Raw genomic sequence first — 12004 nt, 5'->3', positions numbered from 1 at the left:
AGTAGAAATTTGATTTTCTATTTAAATGAAGAACTTCTATTTTTTAATTTTTAGTAAATATTTTTTGTTTAACTCATTTTACTTGTCATGTTGTTTTTTACACAGTTTTTTAAGGAAACGTCAATTAGAATTATAATTTCACTAATTTACCTTATTAATTATTTGATCTCCATTTAATATTATTTTTTCTTTTATGACATTAATCTCTTTTCACATTTATTAGAGTAAGGAAAAAATGAAAAAGTAATTAGATTTTATCTTATTTTAATATATAAGTATTTTAAATATGCTGCTGTACAATAATTTCATTTGCTCCCACTAATGGGTTGATACGCATGTGGCAATGAATTCATTATTATTGATTTAATTGTTTGATTTTCTAAGCACTTTTTTTTAACACTGTTTGTTTTTTTAATATTGCTTGATTTTGTTAATATGGGGTCCGCTTTTTTTCCCGTGAGTTTGGACGTGGTGGGTTTCACTTTTTTTTTTTTTTTTTTTTAATACTGGTTGGTGTTTAATATGGGGCCATGAAGAACTTCTATTTTTTAATTTTTAGTAAATATTTTTTGTTTAACTCATTTTACTTGTCATGTTGTTTTTTACACGGTTTTTTAAGGAAACGTCAATTAGAATTATAATTTCACTAATTTAGCTTATTATTATTTGATCTCCATTTAATATTATTTTTTCTTTTATGACATTAATCTTTTTTCATATTTATTAGAGTAAGGAAAAAATGAAAAAGTAATTAAATTCTATCTTATTTTAATATATAAGTATTTTAAGTATGTTGTTGTACAATAATTTCATTTACTCCCACTAATGGGTTGATACGCATGTGGCAATGAGTCCATCATTATTGATTTAATTGTTTGATTTTCCAAGCATTTGTTTTTTAACATTGTTTGTTTTATTAATATGAGATTCACATTTTTTTTTAATATTGCTTGATTCTGTTAATATGGGGTCTACTTTTTTTCTCCCGTGAGTTTGGATGTGGCGAGTTCCACTTTTTTTTGCTTCCTTTTTTTTTTTATTGTTTGGTGTTATTTAGTATGGGGCCCACCTTTTTTTTAAGGGACAACGGACGATGAAACATGGGTCTAAACCCATGCTTTATATAGTTTTTTTTTTTTTATTTTTTTATTTTTTATATTGGTTGGTGTCGTTTAGTATGGGGCCCACCCTTTTGGACATTATTAGTTTGCACTATTTTTATGCATATATATATATATATATATATATATATATATATATATATATATATATATATATATATATATATACTATGTTCAAAACACGATTGATATAACATTGTAATTTGTGCTCCGTATCTAAAACTTTATTATATTAGTGTTTGCTAAGAATACAAAATCTGCACTTTTTTTTTTTTTTGACATTGTTTATTTTTTTAATATGGGATTCATTTTGTTTTATATATATTGCTTGATTTTGTCAATATGGGATACTATGTTCAAAACATGATTAATATAACATTGTAGTTTGTGCTCCGTATTTAAAACTTTATTATATTAGTGTTTGCTACGAATATGCACGGTGTTTAATATAGGGCCCAAAAAGTTTTTTAACATTTTTTTTTAAATGGGATTCACTTTTTTTTTTAATATTGCTTGATTTTGTTAATATGGGGTTCACTTTTTCTTCCTGTGAGTTTGGATGTGGTGGGTTCCACTTTTTTTTTTTTTAATATTGGATGGTGTTTAATATGGGGCTCACAATTTTCTTTTTAATATTAGTTGTTGTTTAATATATATGGGGCCCACAATTTATTTTTTTTGCAATTTTTTTTATGGGCCCGTTTAATATGGGGCCCAATTTTTATTTTTATTTTATATATAATATGTTCAAAACACGATTGATATAACATTGTAATTTGTGCTCCATATCTAAAACTTTATTATATTACTGTTTGCTAAGAATACAAAGTCTGCACTTTTTTTTTATATTGTTTATTTTTTTAATATGGGATTCATTTTATTTTTATTTTTTATATATTGCTTGATTTTGTCAATATGAGATACTTTGTTCAAAACACGATTAATATAACATTGTAGTTTGTGCTCCGTATTTAAAACTTTATTATGTTAGTGTTTGCTACGAATACGCACGGTGTTTAATATGGGGCCCACAATTTTTTTTAACATTTTTTTTAATATTGCTTGATTTTGTTAATATGGGGTTCACTTTTTTTTCCCGTGAGTTTGGATGTGGTGGGTTCCACTTTTTTTTTTTTAATACTGGATGGTGATTAATATGGGGCCCACAATGTTTTTTTAATATTAGTTGTTGTTTAATATATATAGGGCCCACAAATTATTATTTTTACAATTTTATTTTTTTTAATATGGGGTCCACTTTTTTTTTCCCGTGAGTTTGGATGTGGTGGGTTTCACTTTTTTTTTTTAATACTGGATGGTGTTTAATATGGGGCCCACAATTTTTTTTAATATTAGTTGTTGTTTAATATGGGGACCAAGACAGAGTACTTAGAGTGTAAGTTTAGTGAAGCACCTCAGGAGGCCGGCTTGGAAGTGAGGCTTGGTACCCAAGTCATCCAGAAGAAAAGTAGTTTCAAGTATCTTGGGTCTATTATGCAAGGCAGCGGGGAGATTGGCGATGATGTCACACATCGTATTGGGGCAGGGTGGATGAAATGGAGGCTTGCTTCCGGAGTGCTATGTGACAAGAAGGTGCCACCACAACTTAAGGGAAAGTTCTACAAAGCGGTGGTTAGACCAACTATGTTGTATGGGGCGGAGTGTTGGCCAGTTAAGGTTTCTCACGTTCAAAAGATGAAAGTTGCTGAGATGAGAATGTTGAGATGGATGTGTGGCCACACCAGGAGTGACAGGATTAGGAATGAGGATATTCGGGACAAGGTGGGAGTGGCCTCGGTGGAAGACAAGATGCGAGAAGCGAGATTGAGATGGTTTGGGCATGTGAAGAGGAGAGACACGGATGCCCCAGTGCGGAGGTGTGAGAGGTTGGCCATGGATGGTTTCAGACGAGGTAGGGGTAGGCCAAAGAAGTATTGGGGAGAGGTAATTAGACACGACATGGCGCAGTTACAGCTTACCGAGGACATGACCTTAGATAGGAGGGTTTGGAGGACCCATATTAAGGTAGAAGGCTAGTAGATAGTCTCATTACCCTGCCTTATTAATAGTCGCATTATCGTAGTATAATTTCTTGTGCTCTAATTTATGCTATTATGCTATTATCTGTTATTTCCTGTGCTTTGATTATTCTATGTTATCTGTGTCGCTTGCGTTACTTCATTTCCATATCGCTTTGAATCTCTTAGCCGTATCTGACCTCTTTTTATGTTTTTATTGAGTCGAGGGTCTCTCGGAAACAGCCATCCTACCTTGGTAGGAGTAAGGTCTGCGTACACTCTACCCTCCCTAGACCCCACGTTGTGGGATTTCACTGGGTTGTTGTTGTTGTTTAATATATATAAGGCCCACAATTTTTTTTTTTTTATGAGCCTGTTTAATATGGGGCCCAAATTTTTTTTTTTTTTAGGGGGGGGGTCCACAACAGACGACGAAAAAGGAGCACCAACCAGTGCTTCTTAACAGTAGTAATAATAGCTGATGTACTTAGACTTGAACACATTTGGATGAATAAGAAATCTCTCCTCTCTTGTCTCTCTCTATTTCTATTATTTTTATCCTTTACTATTATTACTCTTTTAGCTTAATTTTACAAACATGTTCCTCTTTGTTTGCTTTTACATACAAAGGTTTTGTTATTTTATCTTTGCACAGCAGTTGTGATTTTAATTTCGTAGAAGGAAGTTGGATTACATATTGTAATTTAAATTTTCATTGTTTCTTAGATTTAGTTAATGCACCGCCTGATAATTGCTAATCTGATATCGAACCAACCGATAAGATATTGAACCAACCGATATCTTATCGGTTGGCTAGCGGATTAGTATATTTAAAAGCCGATAATCGATAAGCCGAATCGTTAAATGTAATTATCCATCCAATCCACCCGATAAGTAGCCCTAGTTGTAACCTGTTTCTTAGTTCATTTCAAGCTAACCCATTAGGCCCAAATAATTTGGCTGCGTCAATTTTTAAAGAGTAACTTACATAAATAACTATAGTTTCTCGGTTTCTAACCAGTCGTAGTTACTTTTATTTTAATTACATTTCGTAGCTATATTATAGCTATTTCGCGTGTATTCGGGTGTATTCAAATACACAATTTCAAAATATAGTCAGCCAAATACAACTTTGTTTTACCTGTTTCGCGTGTATTCTGGTATATTTAAAATACACAGTTTCAAAATACAGTCAGTCAAATACATATGTCTATAGATCATCCAAACAACACATATAGTCAAATACATCTAGTTTGCCCAAAAATACAATCAGTCAAATACATATACACGAATACACTCAAATATGAAATACAAGAAGTATATATCTGAGAAGAAGAAGAAGAAGAATACACTCAAATATGAAATACAAGAAGTATATATCTGAGAAGAAGAAGAAGAAGAAGAAGAAGAAGAAGAAAAAGAAGCCATGGAGAAATTAGGCACAAACACCATAGCTGCCGATGAGGAGGGGCTGAGGACGACGAGATGGCGAGGGGAACCTGTCAACAGTAATAGACATAGCGGCTGACGAGGAGGAAACTGAGGACGGCGAGATGACGACGGCAACAACCATAGCCACCGACAAGGAGGGAGCTGAGGACGGCGAGATGACCACGGCAACAACCATAGCCACCGACAAGGAGGGAGCTGAGGACGGCGAGATGAGGACGGCAACAGCAACCCACTCAGGCCATGGTTATGTGCCTTTTGAAATCTGAGCTTCTGGATGCGTCAAATACAATGTAGTTAATACACAATATAGCTACGGAATGTAATTTTTTAAAGTGTAGTTATTATATTTAAATACTTCTTATAGTTAGCTACAATATGTAAAAAAAACAATTCTATTTTGACCTACCTGAATTCAGTCCACCCGTTCATTCACCCTGGTTACAACGAAAGCAGGATGCTCGGCGCCTCCAAACAAGCAAGATCATATATTGAATCCTTGTCTGGCGCCTCCAAACAAGCAAAGATCATATATTGAATCCTTGTCTGAATCTAATGTGTCGGTAAGCCCATATATAGGACCATATGCCTTATAGAAAATGACTCTCAAACCTCTCTGAATTGACCCAAAATCACTTACTCCCTCTATTTCAATTTATGTGAATCTATTTTCTTTTTAGTCCGCGACAAAATGAATGATCTCTTTTCTAATTTGGAAACAAATTCACTTTATGAAATGATTTACAGCCACACAAATATTCAAGACTTATTTTGAACCCCAAGTTTCAAAAGTCTTCACTCTTTCTTAAATGTTGTGCCCAGTCAAATGGGTTCACATATATTGAAACGGAAAGAGTATTTTTTGGGCTTTCTACTGATTTACCAGACATTTTTTTTTTGTGCTAGGATTGCCCTTCTTTTGGGGTGGTCTTTAATTTTTATCCCTCAAATTGCTGGTCTTTAGTTTTTGTCCTTCGCTTAAAAAGGTGGCCGAAAATATCTCGAGGTTCTGAGTTCGAACCCCTGCTCAATCAAAAAGGAAAAAAAATCGCAAGGCAAGGCTTTGCAAAAAGTCTGTCTTATGCGGCAAACTTTGGTTAAGGCATAATTAAAAGTCTGCCGGAAACGGTAGACTTTGCCTTATAAGGCAAAACTAAAAGTCTTATAAGGCAAAGTTTGCCTTGTATGGCAGACTTTTAGTTATGCCTTAACCAAAATTTACCGCATAAGGCAGACTTTTTCTTAAGGCATAACTAAAAATTTGCCTTATAAGGCAAAGTTTGTCGTATCCGGTAGACTTTTAGTTCTACCTTAAGGCAAAGTCTGCCACATAAGGCAAATTTTTTGCAAAGCCTTGCCTTGCGACTTTTTTTATTTTTTATGACTAAGTCGGTGTTCCAACCCAGAACCTCAGGATATTTTAGGCAAAGAATAAAAATTAAAGACCAGCAATTTGAGGGACAAAAATTAAAGACCATCCCCCTCGAAGGACAATCGTGCAAATTACCCTTGACCATATAGATCTGTACCACCAGTCCATTATCAGTAAGCCCATGTCCTTTATTCTTTTTTGAAAATGACAATGACCCAAATTCTTTTTTAGGGTCAACTATACATATATACATCTTAAGGAGAAATATTTACGAAACGTAACGATAGTTTTATATTTACAAAATATAACATTACAAACCCTATATAAAACATGCTTTTTAATATATATATATATATATATATATATATATATATATATATATATATATAATTATTTTTTATTTTTTAAAAAATTATTTTTTTATTTTTTTAAAAAATATTTTTTTTAAAAAAATTAAATATTTTTTCGCTCAAAAATTTATGTATGAAAGTTGTATGAAATGTGTATATCGCCTAAAACTTCGCTCATATTTTCGTATATAAAGTTCATGTTAGATTTCTGTAAAATTAATACAATTACAACAACATTGTATACAACTTTGATACAACATTCAAGACTTAAAATAATCGCTTAAATTTTTGTGTATGAAATGTGTATATCTTGCTCAAGGCTTAAAAAGTTCGCTCAAATTTTATATATGAAAAACGTATGAAATGTGTATATCTCGATCAAGGCTTAAACATTACGCTCAAAATTTTATGCATGAGAATGGTATGAAATATGTATATCTCATCAAGACTTAGAATTTCATTCACATTTTTCGTACATAAAGTTCATATTAGGTTTCTGGAAAATTAATACAACTACAACAATATTGTAACAACTTTCATACAATATTCAAGGCTTAAAGTTTTCGCTCACAATTTTTGTGTATAAAAATTATATTAAAAATTTTGCTCACATATACACATTTCATACATGTTTCATACAACTTTCATACACAAAAAATTGATGTAATTTTTTAAGCCTTTGAGCAAAAAAAAAAAAACAATTTTAAAAAAATATATAATTTTTTTTATAAATTTTTTTAATTTTTTTTTAAAATATATTTTCTGAAAAAAAAATAAAAAAACGAAAAATATATGAAAATCCATCATGTTTCGTAATATATCATTATGTTTTGTAAATAAGGAAAACTATCGTCATGTTTTGTAAATATTTCTCCTTAACATATATATATATATAGTTTTCCCTTCTTTTTATGCATCCGCTACTCCGAGTCTGGATCTAATTAAAAATCAAATTTATTGAGTTGCTATGGAGTAATCGACTTGAACAAAGGAGTTAAATAAATTAAGAGGGTCTTTGGTTAGCTTATAAACTTATGAAGCTGACTTATAAGTATTTTTTTTTAGTTATTTACGCATTTGATGAAAATCAAAACACTTACTAGTCAAGTGCTTATAATCTAAAATAGTCAAGTGCCATAAGCTGGTTGACCTAGTTACCTAACTTATGTTTTTTCAGCATATTTTTTCCTAATTCTCAGAACATCTTTCAAAAACAAAACCAACCTTTCTCTTCCTCCTTTTCTTTACTAGGATAATTTCAATTTATTAGTTTTTGCAACAAAAAAAAAAGGTTAAGAAAATTTTAGTTATTTTAACAAGAGAATAGTTTCTCAACACCGTTTTACTAAATACATCAACTGATTATTAGCAGTTTCATCACAGTAACTATTTATTTATAAAATCAATCGTAACCTTAAAAATGTATTTCAATCAACTATATTTTACAATCAGCTAATTCAGACGGACTTTATTTCTCTTTTCAATAATGGCCTGTTTGGAAAGCCACCAAGGTAATTGGAATTGGGTGTAATTACATAGTTTGGCCTGTTTGTTTGACCAACTAATTACACAGTTAGGTGGGAACTGGGTGTAATTACACTCTCCAATTCTCAAGGAGAGGGGGGGGGGGGGGGGGGGGGGGGAGGGTTGAGAATTGAGAGTAGTTACACTCTGTAACTACAAAGTTATTTTTTTTTTGTTTTTTTAATTTCTTTTTATTTTTAATTTTATGTTTTATTCCTATTATTTTAATTTCTTTTGATTTTTAATTTTCTATTATTTTAATTTATTTTTACTTTTTAATGATTTTTATTTTTTTAAATGTATTTTTCTTTTTGTATTATTTATTTTTCATTTTATTTTCTTTTTTCTCATTCCCAACCTTTACTTCTGGTGGTTCCATGTAATTGCTCGTATTTTTTTTTATTATATTCATTTAGCATAACCGTGTTATTATTCTAATTTTTGAAACTACACTTCTTAATATTGGAAAGAATGAATTATTAACAAACTTGACATTTAACAGGTGACGTTATTAAAGTAAAATTTCGTTGTTAATGAGGTTATAGACTTATATTTTCCCTTTCTATTGAATTATTTACTTAAGTTACGTTAGAACTTATGTAATGTTGGAATTTGACATATGAGTATTATGTTAAACTTTTTCTTTTGGATTTTGAATTAGGTTAGATTCTCAAATTTAAGTTATTTGCTTTCACATTGCATGTTGTTTATTTTTCACTTACATTTGATGAATTTTTTGTGTCAAACATTTGAATAATGTTATGGCATTATAGTTATAAATAGTATTTTTTTTGTCAAACATCCAATCCATGACGTTCTCACAAAAAAAGTCTTCTTCTAAATTTTATAATTAATTAAAATTAATATTATTAATTTGAAAAATATATATCAATTATTTTTACAATATTAGTTATAAATATATGATTATTAATTAACATATTTTCAGGAAACAATGTATTATTAAATAACTAATTTAATATCATTTATAAAGGCAAATATTTTTTAAATATTAATTTTAAATTTTTTATAATTAAATTTTATTTTTAAATTAAATTAATTGTGTAATTACACTTGTACAACCAAACAACACGCTTGTAATTACACTGTAATTACATTATGACAAACAAACAGGTCGTTGTAATTACACTACTGTGTAATTACTAGGCTGTGTAATTACACCAATTCCAATTACCAGGTGGCTGTCCAAACAGGAATGTTACTAATATGAGATGATATTAGTAACGCTCAACATAAATGTTACTTAGAAGCTTTTGATAAAATTCATAACTATCGATTAAGAACTTCCTTCACACCTGTTTCTAACAATTATTAAGAGTCAAATCCTTGTCTCTATCACTTTTATGCCATTAGACACTTCTTTTAATTATTTTGTGCTAAAAATAGAGGATATTTATCAAATTCTTCATGGAAATTTAGAAATCAAGCACATTATAGAGAGTACATATCGTTTAGCTTCTAATTTCTCATGCAACTCTGTTTATGGATATAAATGTAGTCTCGGATTGAAAATTTAAAATTAGTAGCTTCTGCTCTTTGTATATGTGTCATTTTTTTGCACACCTATAGTTCGAGCTAGATGTAGCTCGATTTCTCACACACATAATCCTTGGGTTGATCCACCACCACATAAATGTATAACCAAGCTAATAAAAAAAAAGTTGGGGAATAAATTAACCTCAAAATTTCATGCATACGTGTAATAGAAAGATCCATTTATTTTGCTTCTTTTGGTTTTTTAATCCACTACCACCGTGTGTTGAGAACTTGAGAAAAGGGGTACAGATGAGAAGAATAGAAGAGAGTAAAGTAACGAAAAGCAGAAAATAGGAAACTCTATATTTACTGTTCAAAGTAACCCTCTAAACCAACTAAAGGAGATATCATATAGTATCATATATCAACAAAAACAAATAGATCATTACAAATCTTTCATAATTTAACAAAATTCAAGACTTGAATATGTCATTTTCATCTCTGTTACTGCTTGTACTCTTCCTCCCAGAACTGAAAATCCATTTCCACACTTTGTTCCCTTTATTGCCACTCCTTTTTACCCCCCTATCATATTCATTCACTCTACAAGAACCACTATGACCAAATACCCCATTCATAGGGCCTCTCAAATGACCTAAAGAAGTCGCATGGCCGGTTTTCAACCCGCCCAAATCCAACGCGGCCCGTCCATTATCCGAAGCACTACTAAGCCTCTTAGCTGAACTCGTTTTCAACCCGCCCAAATCCAGCCCAGCCCGCCCATTATCTGAAACATTACTAAGCCTCATACCAACAGGAAAATCTTGTTTAGACTCTGATGATGATAAATCCAATTTTAAGTCAATAAAAGCTGAATCATCCATGTTAGTAAAATCACTTTCTTTAACTGGAAATATACTCCTATTTGGAACACTATATCCACTTTTTCTTGGTTCATCAGAATCCATTAATATTCCACCAGTAACATCAGATATTTTAGCACTTGAAAATCTATAATCACTACCTTCGTCAGTATCATTAAATCCACCACCTCTAAAACTGCATACTGATCTTGATCTTGATACTCCCATAACATCATTCACCCAAATATCACTACTATTCTCATCCAAACAATTACCATTTTCAACACCCTTTTTTTTCTTCTTACTAAAAAGCCTCTTAATTTTCCAAAACCCATTGTTACTTTTCTTGATCTCAACACAACTACTGTTACTTCTCCTCAAGACTATGACTTGCTCTTTTTTTTCCTTCGTCATCAGTTCCTTTTGGAAATCTGTTTTCTCGTTTTCCAATAAAAAGGAAATCCTACCAACACTACCAATATCAGTAGTGCATGATTTTCTATTAGAAGAAGAAGAATCAGAGCAAGAACAAGAAGAGAGTCTTTGTTCACCACACTCTGAGCAAATTAAGTTGACTAGTTTTTCTTTAAGGCAATAAGAACATATTCCAATGGAAGATGAAGAAGGGTGTTTCTTACATGGCATATCTGATGAAACTGAGTAGTTGAAATCTGAGAAGTTATCAGTTTCCATTATAGCAGCTTTGCCTCTCTCTTTCATGGTTTTCAGTTCCTGAGGATTTCTACTATGGGAAAATATTGGTTTTGCTATAAAAAGAGGGAAAAGAGAAGAATGGAACACAGGAAAGAAAGTGACAGATGTAATATGTAAAAAGAATGAAGTTGGGGGTGGGGCGTTTCTGAGGTATAAGAAATTGAAATTAAGAGGGTCCGCTCAGTTATGATTTAAAGTTTGTGGGTATGAGAATTTAATCCTTTTAAGTTATTGAATTTTAAGTAGACGTTTGGACATAAAAAATGTAAAATTTGTAAAAAAAATATAGTGTTTGAAAAAAATTAAAAATTATATTTGAAAATTGAAAGTTCTCTTTAAACATGTATACAAATATGGAAAAATGTCGAATTGTTGCGAGTGATTTGGAGTGCAAATGTGAAAATATGTATTTGGAATTTTTCAAATTCCAGAATATTATGGAATACAGGCCCTAAATTACTCCTTCCGTCTTAATTTATATGGTATTCGAATTTGAAGAGTCAAAATGACTTATTCTTTAAACCCAATCTTTTCATAAACTTTTTAAATATTTTAAATTATTACTTATTGAAACTAATAATATTTTTTACTTAGTTTCTAAATATATAAATTTAATTTCAAAAATTAAAAAGTTTTATGTCCACGTGTACGGTCAAAATTAAGAAGAAATTTGGCTCTCGAGAGTAAAAAGTTCATTCACTTATGTCGTAAGAGAGAGAATAATAGCTTATATCTTATATAATATATTAAATAAATTTCTTAAAACAAATACTACTCCACAGAATTAGAATTAAAAATATTGAATCCAGCTCAATTTCGTGCCTTAATCTCTAGCTCCTTCCTAAACATGGAATGAGCTATAAAGGATAGGCTTTTTGAGGCTGCATCACTTTTTTTGAGTAATGAAAGAGGAATTAAAGGATGAAGACGTCCACTTTACGTTATCTTTTCAAGAAACAGTAGTTATTGCAAAAGGAAGTGTGATGCAAAATGGAAAGACCTGTCTACTGGAGGTATGATTGTGTGTGGGGAAAAGAAGTGAATCTAGATATTAAATAAATTGAGTGAAGGAATGAACCAGCTTGTCTGGTACTAAATT

At 31.0% G+C, this 12004-nt stretch overlaps 1 protein-coding gene across 1 annotated transcript; it reads right to left on the bottom strand.

Annotated features, from left to right (window-relative positions):
- Positions 1-9662: 9662 nt before the first annotated feature.
- Positions 9663-11057, bottom strand: LOC132614147 (uncharacterized). The gene has a single exon (XM_060328521.1). It carries the CDS (start codon positions 10909-10911, stop codon positions 9802-9804), a length of 1110 nt encoding a protein of 369 aa, XP_060184504.1. The 5' UTR covers positions 10912-11057; the 3' UTR covers positions 9663-9801.
- Positions 11058-12004: the final 947 nt, after the last annotated feature.

Source organism: Lycium barbarum, chromosome 10, assembly GCF_019175385.1.
Source record: "Lycium barbarum isolate Lr01 chromosome 10, ASM1917538v2, whole genome shotgun sequence".
In the NCBI taxonomy this organism is placed as follows: Eukaryota; Viridiplantae; Streptophyta; class Magnoliopsida; order Solanales; family Solanaceae; genus Lycium; species Lycium barbarum.
This window is presented reverse-complemented; position numbering and strand designations above follow the sequence as displayed.

Excerpts from the sequence above, each read along its gene's own strand:
- LOC132614147 (XM_060328521.1), bottom strand. The coding sequence starts at position 10,911 with ATGAAAGAGAGAGGCAAAGCTGCTATAATGGAAACTGATAACTTCTCA.